The sequence below is a fragment of the Odontesthes bonariensis genome, chromosome 1 (assembly GCF_027942865.1).
Source record: "Odontesthes bonariensis isolate fOdoBon6 chromosome 1, fOdoBon6.hap1, whole genome shotgun sequence".
In the NCBI taxonomy this organism is placed as follows: Eukaryota; Metazoa; Chordata; class Actinopteri; order Atheriniformes; family Atherinopsidae; genus Odontesthes; species Odontesthes bonariensis.
The window spans coordinates 18,451,532-18,468,115 of record NC_134506.1 but is presented as its reverse complement, the minus strand read 5'-3'; the positions used below and the strand labels follow the sequence as shown (position 1 = coordinate 18,468,115).

The 16,584-nt window shown below is 41.9% G+C and overlaps 4 protein-coding genes across 4 annotated transcripts; 1 reads left to right on the top strand and 3 right to left on the bottom strand.

The window, feature by feature from the left end:
- Positions 1–1,811: 1,811 nt before the first annotated feature.
- On the bottom strand, positions 1,812–4,876 carry mrpl16 (mitochondrial ribosomal protein L16). The gene is made up of 5 exons (XM_075470765.1): positions 4,659–4,876; positions 3,739–3,810; positions 3,058–3,206; positions 2,252–2,545; positions 1,812–2,126 (listed from the first exon to the last, which is right to left on the bottom strand). Exons 1-5 carry the CDS (start codon positions 4,729–4,731, stop codon positions 1,935–1,937), a joined length of 780 nt encoding a protein of 259 aa, XP_075326880.1. The 5' UTR covers positions 4,732–4,876; the 3' UTR covers positions 1,812–1,934.
- A 2,182-nt stretch (positions 4,877–7,058) lies between these two features.
- Positions 7,059–8,312, bottom strand: txnl4b (thioredoxin-like 4B). The gene is made up of 3 exons (XM_075470752.1): positions 8,139–8,312; positions 7,896–8,047; positions 7,059–7,448 (listed from the first exon to the last, which is right to left on the bottom strand). The coding sequence occupies exons 1-3, from the start codon at positions 8,268–8,270 to the stop codon at positions 7,283–7,285; spliced, it is 450 nt and encodes a 149-aa protein (XP_075326867.1). The 5' UTR covers positions 8,271–8,312; the 3' UTR covers positions 7,059–7,282.
- A 213-nt stretch (positions 8,313–8,525) lies between these two features.
- Positions 8,526–10,481, top strand: trmt10c (tRNA methyltransferase 10C, mitochondrial RNase P subunit). Its single transcript, XM_075450291.1, has one exon. The coding sequence runs from the start codon at positions 8,756–8,758 to the stop codon at positions 10,316–10,318; it is 1,563 nt and encodes a 520-aa protein (XP_075306406.1). The 5' UTR covers positions 8,526–8,755; the 3' UTR covers positions 10,319–10,481.
- Positions 10,391–16,547, bottom strand: blzf1 (basic leucine zipper nuclear factor 1). The gene is made up of 7 exons (XM_075450386.1): positions 16,137–16,547; positions 15,733–15,809; positions 14,041–14,501; positions 13,564–13,763; positions 12,383–12,511; positions 11,654–11,873; positions 10,391–11,554 (listed from the first exon to the last, which is right to left on the bottom strand). The coding sequence occupies exons 2-7, from the start codon at positions 15,749–15,751 to the stop codon at positions 11,369–11,371; spliced, it is 1,215 nt and encodes a 404-aa protein (XP_075306501.1). The 5' UTR covers positions 15,752–15,809; positions 16,137–16,547; the 3' UTR covers positions 10,391–11,368.
- Positions 16,548–16,584: the final 37 nt, after the last annotated feature.

Below are 16,584 nucleotides of genomic sequence, written 5' to 3'. Positions count from 1 at the left end.
GGCCTGTAATTGACATCATAGGTAGACCTCAACAATGAGAGACAAAATGAGAAAAAAAAATTCCAAAAATCACATCGTCTGATTTTTAAAGAATTTATTTGCAAATAAGGGTGGAAAATAAGCATTTGGTCACCTACAAAAGTTCATCTCAATACTTTGTACTATATCCTTTGTTGGCAATGACAGAGGTCAAACGGTTTCTGTAAGTCATCACAAGGTTGGCACACACCATTGCTGGAATGTTGGCCCATTCTTCCAAGCAGATCTCCTCTAAAGCAGTGATGTTCTGGGGCTGGCGGTGGGCAACACGGACTTTCAACTCCCTCCAAAGGTTTGCGATGGAGTTGAGATCTGGAGACTGGCTAGGCCACTCCAGGACCTTGAAATGCTTCTTACGAAGCCACACCTTTGTTGCCCTGGCAGTGTGCTTGGGATCATTGTCATGCTGAAAGACCCAGCCACGTTTCATCTTCAATGCCTTTGCTGATGGAAGGAGGTTTGCACTCAAAATCTCACAATACATGGCCCCATTCATTCTTTCATGTACACGGACCAGTCGTCCTGGTCCTTTTCCAGAGAAACAGCCCCAAAGCATGATGTTTCCACCCCCATGCTTCACAGTTGGTATGGTGTTCTTTGGATGCAACTCAGCATTCACTCTCCTCCAAACACGACGAGTTGTGTTTATACCAAACAGTTCTACTTTGGTTTCATCTGACCATATGACATTCTCCCAATACTCTTCTGTAACATCCAAATGCTCTCTAGCAAACTTCAGACGCGCCCGGACATATACTGGCTTAAGCAGGGGGACACGTCTGGCACTGCAGGATCTGAGTCCCTGGCGGCGTAGTGTGTTACTGACGGTAGCCTTTGTAACTTTGATCCCAGCTTTCTGCAGGTCATTCACTAGGTCCCCCCGTGTGGTTCTGGGATTTTTGCTCACCATTCTTGTGATCATTCAGACCCCACGGGCTGAGATCTTGCGTGGAGCCCCTGATCGAGGGAGATTAGCAGTGGTCTTGTAGGTCTTCCATTTTCTGATTATCGCTCCCACAGTAGATTTCTTCACACCAAGCTGCTTGCCTATTGCAGATTCAGTCTTCCCAGTCTGGTGCAGGTCTACAATTCTGTTTCTGGTGTCCTTCGACAGCTCTTTGGTCTTCACCATAGTGGAACTTGGAGTGTGACTGTTTGAGGTGGTGGGCACGTGTCTTTTATACTGTTAACGAGTTCAAACAGGTGCCATTGATACAGGTTATGAGTAGAGGACAGAGGAGCCTCTTAAGGAAGAAGTTACAGGTCTGTGAAAGCCAGAAATCTTGCTTATTTGTAGGTGACCAAATACTTATTTTCCACCCTTATTTGCAAATAAATTCTTTAAAAATCAGACAATGTGATTTTCGGAATTTTTTTTCTCATTTTGTCTCTCATGGTTGAGGTCTACCTATGATGTCAATTACAGGCCTCTCTCATCTTTTTAAGTGGGAGAACTTGCACTATTGGTGACTGACTAAATACTTTTTTTTCCCCACTGTAACATTGGCTAAATTCACCACGATGTTAACAAATCAGCAGATAGACTTATATTAGTTAGGTTTAGTCTCATCTCTTGTTGCACTTTTCAAGCAGAATTGTGAGCGTTTTCACTTACTACACATTTTGTTTGCTGCTAATGAGACAAAAATAACAATGGCAAGTCAACGCTTACTCAATAATAAAAGACAGAGTGGTTTATCAGGTTTTATGTGCAGAAAAATGAATAGAATGTGACTTCAACAGGACATCCCTCTTAAAGAAAAAAAAAAAGAAATGATAGCAGACATAACAAGAAGTTATGTCTGCTATCATTTCTGCAAATTTCTGGTTGCGTCTTCAGTTCTGTTCTCTGGACGGTGTCAGGGCACCGTACTAACGACTGTCTCCCGGGGCCGTCACACCCTCCCTGGGAAGTGAAATTTGCCTGTAAAACGTCCGTGGTTGTGCAGGTCGAAGGGACTAAGCACCTTCCTGATACCCATCATGTTTCCCTGTGCTATCCGCTTGAAGGTCCAGGGATTCTGGTTGTTCTGCTCCATCTCATCCTGCATTTTGTGCAAGGCTTCCAGGCTCTCTCTGCTCACTACCTGAAATAACAAAACAGGGAAAGCACCTTAACACGTGCAAAAATGCGAGCATCTTTTTTTTGTATTTATAACAACTTTTTATTGCCGCATACATTAAAGCAGCATCAATGTTTCTGTGATCTCACCTTGGCGCGGAAAGGCAGCTTCTTGGCCACTTCTGTCAGGACATGCTCAACCTCTTCCAGCTCCACCTTTCCTCCCAGCTCCACGATCAGACGCCCGTAACGGACCGGTGTCACATAGTGGTCGATGGCTCCTTTGCCCCCACCCATGCGCTGACCCAGTCCTTTACGTGTGATGGGTTTATATGGGGCATTGATGCGCCAGCGGGCAAACGTTGTCCGGGGATCCATCTTGCGGTTGATAGTCAGACGCATCATTTCCAAATGACCCCAGTGGATGTAGCCCCCGCCCATGGCCTGCGCATCAATGAGACAGACGATGAGGACAATCACTCTTAAATGTCACGCTGCGATGATTCACTTTGACTTTTTCACAGGGCAGTACAGAGTTAGAATATGTGCATGAAGAACAAAGTGAGGCGGGAAGATAATTTTATCCAACCAAGACCTATCATTCAATAATGTGCTTGTTATGTAGTATTTGAATCACAGATGTCAAAAAGAGTGAATCATCTTTTACTCTGCATAATGAAAGCATTTCCATGTTACAGGAACCGGGGGGAAAAGGACATTTCTCAGCATTTTGAAATCAAATCCTGTGTCCTGGCTGTGAAACTTGTATCAGATGGCTTTACTCGCTCTGTTCTGCAATATTGAAAGAGGAAGCTTGCTATGGAAGAGAACTTAAAAAAAAAAAAAAAAAAAAAAAAAAAATGTACAGAGTGTACAGAAATGTATTGGTCATCAATGCTTCATACATCTGTCAGTTATCCTTAAACAGCAGCGTTTGCAGACTTAAATGCTCTCACCACTATAGCGTACTGTCCACTTGTAAAGGCATTTGCTCCCCTGGTCGGGCCTTGGATGTCCCGCAGCTTCTTGCTCTCTTTCTTGGCCTTTTTCAGGTTAGGCACCTTGTTCAGAAACTTCAGTTTGGGTTTCTCTGGCAGCACCACACCTTCAGGGACGATAACACGCATAATGAAATGGACAACTTTAACGTACAGTAGCCAGCTGAGACACTGAACATGAGATGAAATGAATCCAAAAAGTAGAAGGAACACAAAGTCAAACTAAGCTCTTCACTGTGTGTTTCTTCTCCTTCTCTCTGTCTACCCACAGTGGCCCCTGAGGTGCAAAACACTATGTGACAACACACTTTTTCAAAAATCGGTTTTCTAAAATGATGTTTTCCGTTTTATTTTAGTCTTTTCTAAAATGTATTTGTGTTATAAACAGTTATCTGCCATTAAATTTCACTTTATCTAATGTTGGCAATTCTATTTCGTTGTTCAGTTTTCTTGTCTCGCGAAATGTTTTTATTCCAATATTTGTGTTTGTTTTGTGTGTGTGTGTTTCAGAACTTTGAACGCCCGATTTTGTTTGGCGGCGCTGTCGAAGCCGTCCCACTCCGCTTGACATTTGCATGCATATCAAAATGTTATGTCTTAAAGATAAAGTGAAAAGGTAACGAGATCATGATTAATTACCACTGTAGTCTGGGGGGATTTGATACGTCTTCAACCCTGCAGTGAGGATTTTCAGGTGGCTGTGCAAATGACCTGAGGAGAAAATAGCAGGTGAAAAAAGCAAAGCAAAACTTCACCTGAGACTGAACTATCATGCATCAACTAAAACACAAAGCAAGGCCTAGCTGCTTTTGGGTGTGGTTTGTTTATGCACATGACAATATTCCTTAGAATTTAAGCTTGGGTTTACTTGTCTCTGCCTGAAATTGATTTCTACTACAAATACCTGGATCTTTCATGAATCTGTGGTGGCTAGTGCGATCCTCATTCCTTCCTGTGGCAATTGGACTCCACAACTCCAATTTGTAAGTTTGGCACCTTCTATGGTGGATATGTGCAATAACTGTAAATATTTACACAAGAGTGTCTACTTATTTTTTAATTTATTTTTATTTATATTTGCTATATATATATATATATATATTTTTATGCTTAGTTAGTTTTATTATTATTATTTGTATATTCTCTTCCTTTTCATATTCTTTAAATGGGTGCACCTGCAACAAAAGAATTTCACCCTGGGGATCAATCAAGTATTCTGATCCTTCATTACAGGTGTCCAGCTTCCTCCTGAATAAAAGTCAGTTTATTTTGTTGAAACCTGTGTGTCTCTATGAAACCGGTTTCACAGCTGTGGCACAATTATTCCCATTTCCTTCGTGCTGCTTGCTCTATATTGGTTGCCATACATTTAATTGGTAACAGTGAATTTATCTGAAGGTGTGTTCAGTTCACCGGCCCACAGCAGTGTAATTTAACTCGTAGTTACTCTAATTCGACATGCTTTTTAGGGTAACTCTGGTCCTAGGGTCAGTAGTTAGAATATGCTTGTAGTTAAACTCTCTTCCTCTCGTGTAAATGAACATTTAGCACGATATTACCTTGCTGCTGACTGTGAGCTCTACAGATTCCCGTCAATCCGCCGGTCGCAGCCTTAAAGAGGGAGAGCATCATGTGAGCGCTACAAACACCTAACTCTGTGTAAGCACTCTATATTTCCCACATACGAGCGTTTTCAAAAGGCTAACAGGGTATGAATTCAATTATGAACACCATGCTCCGAACAAGGTCGCAGCCATCGTTGTATAAACTTCCGCCTGAAGACGAAACACTTCCGGTCGGAACGTTTTTTCACACTAAGAGCCTGTCCGAGCTTATTTCTACTTGCTGGTTTCTATTTTTGATTTTTTTTTGTTTGTTTGTTTTGTTTTTCTTTTCTTTTCATTTTTCCAAAATAATTATGTAGTTATCACCGGGGCTTAAAACGAATCTGTCTTTTAGGTCATCGTTACAGCTGACGTCATTATAAGTCATTGTAAGACCTAGGCGTCCACATCAATAAACTGGTCTGGACTAAAAACACAGATCGCCGTATTCAAGAACGGTCACAGCCGCCTGTATTTTCTCAGGAGACTCAGATCTTTCAACGTCTGCAGAACCAGGCTGAATGCAGCCGACGCTAAATCCAATTTGAGACCACCGAAGGGCACCACAGAAAGCCGCAGGAGGTCTTATCTACCGGGGGCCATCAAACTATATAACTCTTTCCCTTTCTGTAGGAAGGAAATCTGACACATCGGACTGAGAATAATAACACCAATATTATGTTCAGTATTGCCTTTAACGACAATGATATAATGCTCATTCTCATGTGCACTTGTAGGTCACGTCATTCCATGTATTATGTACAATATTAATTTCATTATCATGTGCAATAGAATGTTTATTAGTCTTAAACCATGTGCAATACTACTTTCAGCATGGGCTAAATTGTATTTTACATAATTAAGTGCAATAATAATCTCAGTACCATAGGCTATGTTAAATTCAATATCATGTAATAAAAATAATAATAATAAATTTAAGCAAATTTTATGTAATGCAAATAAAATACACAAATAAAAGTAGTGAGTCCTTTAAATGCAAAAACGAAATAAATACAGGATAGAGCATTTAAAGGGAGATCATTTGTGCAATACATTTCTCTATTACGTTGTGTAATGTCATGTTTTTATACAATTTGCAATATTTTCACTATCATGTGCAATACTATTTTCACTTTTCATTATTATTATTATTACTATCATGTAAAATTGCATTTAATATCATTTGCTATCTTTATTATCTGGTGCAAAACAACCTCTCAATAACACTGCCGATATCACTCTCCATATAAATTGCCATTAATTTGCTTTACTTTGTACTTAACGTATCTTACTTCTACTGGTATTCTATTAATCACTGTTTATTTGCAAACTACTCATTAGTTACTTGTTTTTATACTAGCTAACTGGCACAAGAATTTCCTTCGGGATTAATAAAGTTTTATCTTATATTGTCTTAGCTTAGCTACAATAAGAGAGTAAAGTACGATTCACGGGAGTCCGGGTGTTTGGGTTTCATAATCAAAATGGCATAAACGATGAGTTTACCCATCCCAACTGAGCAAAATGTAACTAGCTCTCTAAAATGTAGGCGTTTTCATATGCGGTCGCAACTTGCAACTCATTTAAAGTCAAACTAATCATGTTCACAGTGCACACAAGTCTATAATACTGATAATACTGGCTGTAACTGGTGGTGTTAAATACATCGATGCTCTGTAATCAAGTCAAATGTCCATAATATTCTAGCTATGAGTGTAACTTCTGCGCTCTGTATTAGACAAAAGTAAGATTATTTTGATACGAAACTCCATCTTTATGTTTCCATTATAAAGTTGTTTTTTTTTCAGAAACAAAGAACAGTAACAGGAAGCAGAACTTCAATAAAAATATCTACCAATTTAATTTCAAATTTGCAATATGTCCATGCAGTCAGTCTAACTCAGGCAGCTCACACTTGATATTAGTGAGTGTGTAGTGAAATTAATTTTTATTCTAAATGATCTGGGTTTCAGACTGATCAGTTCTGTTGAGATAACTAAAATTGATTCCTTTTTTTTTTTTTTTTCAAAATCCCACACACAGTGCCGTTCAGCCCACAGAACCATATGCTCTGATATGTACAGTAAATGGGTGTATGCCAAATTCCTGCTGACATCAGATGGATCCAACAGTTGGGTATCGTGAACAGACACAACCATTCCTATAGGCATTCACACCTTTTTAATAGTTTGGATTTGCAAATAAAAAGTAGAATTAATCATGTCTTTGAATTGTGCAAAAAAAATCTGGGTGCGAAGAACATGCAAACTCCAAACAGAAAGGCCCCAAATGGCAAGAAGATTCAAATCCACAAAGTTTTTTGGGCCAGGGCAGAATAAACAGAGTCTGCATAGAGAAGATGGAAAAAAGCTTTATGGTGAAAGTTTATTCTAACAGCATTGCACATACATCTGATAAATAATTTGAGTCTCTGCAGATCTGCAAATGTTTTCCATGGGAAACATCAAAGAAAGTCTCTAAATGTGAGAAAGTCAAAGGTATTTTCTGTAAGTTCATCACAGCTCATGCCACTCTAGAGTCATTTCAGTTGCAAGTCCACAAAGTTGAAGGTGTTGATTCTAAATCCCATGGTAGAGGAGATCATATTTGGGAATATTCTGAGGGTCTATGGGACTCTGGACAATCATTTTCCCCCGCATGGCTCCTCTGTAAATCACCTCAATCAGATCCATGAAGTCTTGCTTGGTTTTGAAGCTGCCAACAAACTTGGTATGATCTGGGGAGCTGAAAGATTAACAAAACAACAATCATCAATTATCAGCCATATATGGTAACTTTGATTCTTTAGTGTGTCAATCTCCCTTATTTATAGACTGTGGTCTGCTCAGTTAAAGTGTGACATCAGCAAATATGCTGAAGCCAGCAATAATAGAGAAGCTTTGCTGAGAAGCTTTGTGGTAGGAACTGCTGCCTGGGCTCTGGAGGACAGAGATGGGCGCTCCACGGTGTTGTCATCTTATGAATGTTTTCATTAATCAGTAAATACAGAGGTGGAACATACTTGTCATTTTACAACGTCTTGAGTTTTCTTCTCAGCTTTTCTGTTTCACTAATTTTACTGTTAGGGTGTGAATAAACCACAATTTTAGTAGATTAGTGATGAAGAATATCATCACTTTCATCCTTGTTTTTAAGCATTTTGGAATGAGCAACCCTCCTCTCTCCACTTACCCATAATCCACTTTCATGTGCTGTCCGTTGAAAAAGAAAACAGTTGAGGGTATGTAACTGATGTCAAAGTATCTCGTGTAAATGGGAGCCTTGTCCACATCAACGATGTAGATGGACGCCATGTTACTCAAGTCGTGGGCAGTTTTTGACAACTGTAAGAGGACAAAGAGGAAAAGTTACCAAAATCAAGAGTACCACCACTCATTAAATTCCTGCTTATTTTCATATTAACGTCCCACTCACAATCTCATCCAGGTGGAGACAAACTGAGTCTTCATCTCTCCCGAACCTTAGAACTACAACTTTTTCTGCTACAACTTTAATGACCTCATCTATATCTTTTTTGCACGCTAATTTGGGCAAAAACAAACTCATTTTCGAGGCTAACCAGTTAGCTTGTGTTGTTCTAGTGAGGAAGTTACGTCACTTATTTCTGTGCAACACCGAAAAGTTCCCGCTCAAAAGTCACGTAAAATTTAGATTCATAATTATTATTTCAGCTTCCCAGAGGAGGGAAAGTAAACCTAATATTTAATATTAATACCACCTGTCCTTAATATAAATTTGCTTTTCAATGTTGCTGTTTTCAATACGACATATTATGATGTGACACCATTTAACAACGTGACCTTCCCTCAATATTTGACAAGCGGGTACGTCGACACATGTGGGCACAACTTGGCTATTATTTGGGACAAATAACAAGATGCAGATGTTACTTGTGATCATTTGATTTTAAAAAGAGATCCTGGAGTATCACCATCGTGGAAAGATTTGTTCCGTTTCCGTTGTGTTTTCTAGACTGTCTGTTTCCCGGTTGTGTCTTTAAGGGAGCAGCGGTTTAAAGTTATTTATTTACTATGTTAAGACTCGCTGCTACGAAATGTTTAAAGGGATTATGGAAGAGCAATCACTTCGTGACAGCCAAGAGGCAAGTGAACCCTTTCCTACCGGCTAACAGTATCAGACTTAACCAAGCAAACCTGCTTGCTCGCTACTTCGGCACGGGGAGCTCTGTGAGGAAAGATACCCTCAAAATGAAAGAAGATAAATCCGAGGAAAAAGAAATATTAGATCTGGACAAATGGAAGTCTGTTATGAGATCCCAAGCTACATTCCAGGATCAACAAGTCAGTGATGAAGTGGAAGGAAGTGATGAAGATGAAAACCTGAAAGCAACAGAGGGTGATTTAAAGGACAGTTCTTCATTTGAGGCAACTCGTGAACTAGTTTTAATGTGGCGACAAGCAGGTAAGCTTGTACCACAAGAGATGACTGAGGAGGAAGTACGGACGCTGGCAGAGCTCACCACCAAGTCCTCAAGGAAGAAGTACCTGAAATATCTGGCTATCAAAGAGGGCCATAAACTGGCCCGCAAGGCGAAGCAGCAGCAGAAGAGGGCTGAATGGGAGGCCTCATTGATGGAGTCGAGAGGATTGGACAGCAATGCAGAGGAAGGGGACGATCAGAAAGGACAAAAACTGAAAAACACACTATTTCTGCAGTTTTGGGACCGTTCCCTTGACAAGTTGCTGGCTTGGAGAAGCGTCCAGGCCATGGTGTTTGGTCAACCACTTGTATTTGACATGAGCTATGAGTCCCACATGTCCAGACGGGAGATAGAGAACACAGTGTCTCAGCTGCTGGAAGTGGAAGGCTGCAACCGGCGTGCAGCTGAGCCCTTTCACCTCCACTTTTGCAACCTGCAACCAGACGGCCCCTACAAGCAGGAGCTTCTCAAACGATACGGAGCAGAGACCTGGGAGCGCCTGCTCATCACCAGCACTGAGCGCCAGCATGTGGATTTTTTCCCCAGGGAACAGCTCGTATATCTCACTGCAGACTCCCCCAATGTCCTCCGCACCTTTGACCACTCCAAGGTCTACATCATTGGAGGTATGGTAGACCGGTCCATCCAATCAGGCTTGTCGTTGGCCAATGCCAAGCGTCTAAAGCTTGCAACAGCCCGTTTACCACTGGATGAGTTTCTTCACTGGGACATAGGAGCCAAAAATCTGACTCTGGATCAGATGATCCGCATCATGCTCACTATTAAGGATACTGGGAAATGGGAGGAGGCGCTACAGTTTGTGCCTAAAAGGAAGCATGATGGCTTCCACCAACATCTGACACAAACAGGGAGTACAAATAACAGAGCCAAAGGTCTCACAAATCATGGAGGATCAAGGCAGGCTGGTGACGGGCTGTCGAGGTCCAGAGAAAGAGTCAGTGAGCGGACATTTAAGAGCCAGAATCTGCAAAAGTCCACGAAAGAGTTTGGCTTGAGTGGCAGAGACAGAATGTCTGGACTTGCCAGTACCAGAGAAAAAACAGCCACAATCAAAGTACGGACCTCATTTAAAAACAACATTGAAGCAAGAAAAAGTTCAGGCAAACACAAGATGTGGTGGAGTGATGAGTAAAGTGAGCAGACTAACTTTGGTTCAGAAGGACAAGTGTGATGCAGGGGGTAAAGATTACAAGAGCAAACTGTATTAGGAAGGAAGACGCTTCTTTGGTCTTTATTTTAATCTCGGATGAAAAACAAAATGTATGAACATTTCTAATAAACACTTTCTCTGTAAATGATTGAATGCCATTACTGCAAAGAGCACACTTTTCCATACAGATGAAACAAAATCATAACAAAGACTGTAAAACTCACCGAACAGCCCATGCAGTATATTTCAAAATAACAGCATTTTAAATAAAGTAAAAAAAAAAAATCCAATACAGTCAAGGTTTACTCTGAGCAACAACACTGCAAAATAATAATATTATAGTACCATCAGTCCTCTTCCAAAATACTGAATATATATTATAACAACACCTTTACAGCATTTAAAAAAAAAAAAACATCTCATCAAATCTTTTCAAATTTTGAAGCCCAGTTCGACAGAGAAAATGGACATTCTGAAGTATAAGAACCATCCAGGCTGCATTTCATGTGCAGTCAACTGTTTAAGTAGCACGGTGTCAAACCGCAGAATCACACTTTGCACTGTAGTATCGTCAGCCGATTTCTCATTAAATCAAGAAAATAGGAATTTAGGAATTAAACTGAAAAGACGCTGACCTGACGTTCCAGTTCAAAGAAGCTAAAACTCTTTGTAACGCCTGTCCACAGCGTATCACTCACTGCGACTTCGGGGATGAAAAATCATCTGCCATGATTCAAACAAGACTACAGCAGGTCTGAAATGTATTATTTTACCATCATTATTTCATCGTGATCCCTGAACAAACAACTCGGTTTTCTTCATAGGCCCCGCCCCCCTCTCAAGTTAAGGATAAAATAAATAGCAGGTTGACATATTTTAAAACCTTTATCTGAAATGATGGAAATCATCAAGGTTCTGAGCACTGAAACCAGCAGCTACACACTTGTGACCAACAGATTTCTGCCGTTGACAAAAGGAGTGTGGATATCCTCAGAGAGCGCTGAATCAACAGACGGGGACGTTTGGTCTCTCTTACAGCACCAGGATGTCTCCAGAGCAGCGCTCGCAGCAGTTAAATGTAATGTTCTCATAGCGGGTGTAAGGGTGAAACCTGCCGATGCTCTTCTTACTGCTGAGGAAGTTTGAGGGAGTGGAATCACTGAGTGGAGTCTCCGCCTTGTTCTCTGAGCAGGAGATTGGATCTAAAATCTTCAGCACCTACGAGAGAAAACTCGTGAAATGTTTGCACATATGAATACAAATGGATTTGAATAATGAGGTAGTGTTAAAATTTGAACTATGATATGGAGCAGGTACCTTCTCGGCCATCTTCTCAGCTGGCGTGCTGCAGAGCTGCTCAGCTGGTGCGCTGCTGCTCCTCACCACGCTGCTGCTGCTGCCCAGTAGGTGGGAGTTGATGGCATCCGCTAGCTTATGATTGGCTGTTGCCAGCTCTCCCGTGCTGAGGGGCTGTGCACTGGGGTAGTAAGTCTGCTGTCTGCCCCACTGCAGAGACACCAGGAGCTGCTCCAAAGATCTGGCCACACAATAGCAAGAAATGTTTTATAAGCCTCTTGTGTACCCACATTTTCAGAGGACCTTAAGCTTTGGTCTTTCAGTTGTACTTTACCGGCACAAACTGACATCCTGCTGTATTGTGAAATGTAGCTTTGAAGTTGCTAAAATCGTCAGGCTGTTCATCGCTGTTTTATTGGTGCCTTAGTGTCAGTGGCTCGGCTTTAACTCAGTGATCTCATGTGTTCAGGATTTTTTGTTATTTCTAATTTAGCTTAGATGTAATGTTCATGGAGCCATTCCTAAATGGCTCTTATTGTTGCTATATCTCGTTCCTTTAAATAAACAGAGTCGGTGTATTATTCTGCTAGAAATTTCTTAACACAGGCATCTTTTTTTTTTTGTACTGAGGTGCAAAAATAAGGGTAATTATCCCAACTTTTGTAGTTTTCCAATCAGTGTTAATTCAATACAATGCATCATTTTCGTCCTCTTTGACTTCACGACAGGGTTTATCAATGATTATGTTACCTGTGAGTGAGCATCATGTCTCTGGAGAACTGTTCTCTCTCCAACAGCAAGTCCTGAATTGCTCCTTGTGCTTCTCTGGTCTGTCTCTGCAGAGCTGCTCTTGCATTTGTCAGCTCCTCTGCCATGACTCTGAAGAGACATTGATGCAAATATTTGTCAGTACGACAAAGGTGATTTCGTCTTTTCCTGAGAAGAATAGTGTTTCTATTTAATTTCCCTTCATTTAGCTGAGCTGAGATGTGAGGAACGGAGATGAGGGCATCTTGTTGTGCCGTAACATCAAGCATCCCATTCCTTTCCATAGCCCCTTTCACACTGAGGAATAACCCGCGTTTAATCCGCGAATTTAGCGTGTCCGCTGTTGCGTTCACACTGACGACCCGGGCTGGCGTGTCAACTCGCCTCGCCTTTCGACCCGCGTCGGACCCTAGTCTTTTTGCCGAGCCGAGTTTGGTGTGAACGCAATCGATGCGGGTCGGACGTGGGCGTGGCGTGACGTGAGGAGTTTAAAAGACAGAATGGACAGCTGATTCAGAACAACAGCGACAGGTGAGGACAAGTTTTACTCTGTTTTAGCCTACATCAAGTTCGAGACATTTTTGAAGATGGCCAACTGGGGAGACAAGGAGGTCCGCGAGCTCCTCAGCCTCCGAGCAGAGGACGTTATTTACCGCCACATGTCGGGGACGGTGAAAGATGGACCTCTGCTGGAAGGGCTGGCGAGAAAGATGGGAGAGCGCGGTTTCCCACGCAGCAAGACGCAGGTGACCAACAAACTGAAAGCCATGAGGAAAAAGTTCCATGCGGTTAATGACCACAACGGCAGGAGTGGCAGAGGGCGATTGGACTGGCCATATTTTGACATGTGCCACGCCATCTGGGGAGGAAGCCACTCTGTAATTTAACCCTACCTCCGACGCATGGCTTGTGCCTACGTCATTGTACACGCCCAGCATTTTATGTGTTTCGTGTGACGCTCTGCCACTAGGCAACGCCCCCTGAACTCGGCTTCAGGCGACACGGGTCACCGACACGCCAAGCGTTCACATTGCTCGACGCGGGTCGAAGGTGCAATTTGGACCCGCTAAGGTAGCGGGTCTCAGTGTGAAAGGGGCTAATGGTTCCCAGACATTTACCTGCATTTTGAGACAAAATTAGTTTGACCATTTTTTTATTTTTACCTGCTGGCCAGGAACTTGCTCCTCCAGACGTCGCACTGGATACTCATTCGCTCCAGCTGCTCAGCGGTGTGTGCCAGACTCCGGCCCAGAGCCTCGTTTTCCAAAATCAGCTGGTTTTTCTCGCGCGCCAGACGCTCAAAGTGGTACTGAAGGTCATCACCCACAGACGCCACCAGCAGTTTCTTAAGCTCACGGTTCACCTGGCACACATTAAGAAAAGTTCATTAAAGCTCCGTTCAGAGCACTCTGTCACTCAAAAGCCACGTAAAAATTGTCGTCTAAATAACCAGCTGTTTACTCATCAGGTGACAGGATAACGTTGTATTGATCAGGTCTGTACAGAAAATACATTCAAGCAGTTTTACAGTAAGATAATGTTACAGATCGCTGTACAGTTACATGTGTGAAAACTTTCTGAATAATTTGATACATTTAACATCCACACCTGTCTAATATGCCCATGCATCTCTGCCTTACCTCTGTCTGCACACGGAGCTGATTGGAAAGGCCTTCCTTGTCCTGCAGCAGCCTCCGCTCAGAGTTCTGCAGCTTCTCCAGCTGTCCTCTCCAGTCCTCCACCAGAGGCAGTGGTGGAGAGCCCTGCTCCTCAGACTGCTGCCCCGCCTCTCCTTTCCCTTCAGCAGGTCTGGTGCGGCTGCTCCGGGTGATAGCAGTTCGAGGCACAATGATCCGCACAGCCTCCACCTCTGTGCAGTACTCTCGACTCACTTTGCCCAGGTAAAGCACTCCAATAGGCTGTGGGACAGCAGGGGTAGCGACATGGGTAGATTTGGGGCTGTGCTTTGGACTCGTTACCTTGAGGAGGTTGACTTCAGATGGACCCGGCGGCAATGTGTCGGTGTTAACCTCCAGTATTGCTGGCGGTTTTTCAGTTTCCATGCCATCACCAGCACCTCGAATAGACACGCTGGCAGAATCTGGAAGACATGACAAAGGCTGCATTTGTACTTTGGATAACCCAGCATAAGAGTAGAAGTGCTGACAGCAGTGGGAACCCACATTTATTTGCTGTGCCCTTATCAGAACAAAAGTTAATTTATCCATATCTTATTCAAAGTACCATTCCTTTGTTTTTCAGTGTATCCAAATTTGTACTTGGTACTAAATTGTAATCTTTTAAATCTTGCGAAATTGTTAAAAATTTTGTCTTACGATCCTTACGATCTGTTATCCACTCATGTTGCTTTGACATGTTCATTTTTTTTTATGTGAAACACTTTTCAATCTCTAAAACGTTTAACAGAACTAAAGTGTTTGTGTCTTTGTTATTAGAACACTCTTATCATGCAGTGGGATAAGGCTGAACACATTTTCAGAGACATCTTTGTGATTTACGGTGTGGTGTTTACCCTGATGACTCGGACCAGTCAAAGACCAAAAGGTGTCAGTTATCAGCCAAAACATGCATGTTCCTGTGCAACGTCATTACAGAGGTGTTTGAGCAACAGAAGGCTCCACTCAGCCTGATTTATCTGCAGTCGAGTGATGACAAGGCAGTAAACTTTCCCGGTTCCCAAAAAAAGAAGAAGCCCTTTACCAAGAGCAGAAGAAGATTGTGGATCCAGGCCAGAAAAAGACAAGACTGAGGTCCCTGCAAGTCCCAAAGGCACTTTTTTACAAAAAAAAAACAAAAACACTTGATGACATTGGCAATGACGTGTATCAGGGACAGTGGCTGGAACTGATTACATGTTAGTTTGGACCGCACTGTTCAACAGTATCAATAAATCTGTCATCTTGGACTGCTTTGAAATTTTGGTATAACGACAATAAAGGAAGCTCTAATCATATGATGATATACTGCGAGATCCCAACCATTATTCTTTGGTATGAGAGGTTTGAGGGGTCTTGTACGGTAGGTGTAATTTCTATTAAATCTGTGGAGAGCAGAAACACAACCAATGTCGCACAAAATAAAGTAAGATCATTTAGAAATATTGCCAGCTTACATTTTCTACAGGTCTTTATCAAAACTCTGTATACAATGTATATAAAGTGTGTGTAACTTGTAAATATCACAGAAGACAGAGGGGGGTTGTACATAAAGGATCCCAGATAAAGCATACAAACGACTTTTTTTTTTTTTAAATCAACGCTAAGTCGTCGCTTTACTGAAGCGATACAACAGGTTAAAAACACAATATGTACCTCTTACGGCAGCAGTCATGGTGGAGGTGGCGGTGGAAGAGAAGCAAGCTCGGATTAAACCCCGATGACTCTTCGTCCTGCAGTAGTAAACAGTGGAGAAAGTACTCTGTTGTCAACATTTGAAGCCTTCTGGTTTTATTACAGCGATAATAGAAAGCCGCTGGTCAGAAATCAGGCTTCCCAGCGGAGTACTGATAACATTACATGATAACGGTTGCTAGCTGGTGAGCTAATGTGCTAAGTGAAATGAGCAGTTAAAAGGACGTTTAACTACACAAGTTACACTAACATAAACACCACGATAATATTTTGACAAATTACACTTCACTGTTCATTGTTGATCAATTTTCATAACTGAAATTTAAGATAATGAATTTTTGAAAATGAATTATTGGTTAACATACCGGGCAGGGATGAGTCTAACCTCCTCGGTAAATTCGCTGGAAGCAGCACTCTGTTTGTTTTGCTACCGGACACAGTTGGCTTCTCAAGAGATGGCTGTTGCCCCATGTACGACTCACGGTTGAACTTCCGGTCAAAGCACCTGCGATATTTTTGCTTCTTCACACACCAAGGAGAATTAATGCTTCCCCCATAAAACGTAAACGGAGAATTCTAAACCCAACACTGAGTATTCCGAAGATTAAACTAATTGGTGATTTAGCAGATGAAGCTAAATATACTGTAAGACACACTGAGGACTGAGACAGGAAATTCACAGTTCATTTTCATGCAACTATTTTGTCTGTAGATGGCTCCCAACACTGATTCAGTGTACACTATATTCCTGTACTGATTGCAGATAAGAAAATGAATGCTGAAGAAGCTGTTTGTGTCGCAGCTTAAAACGAC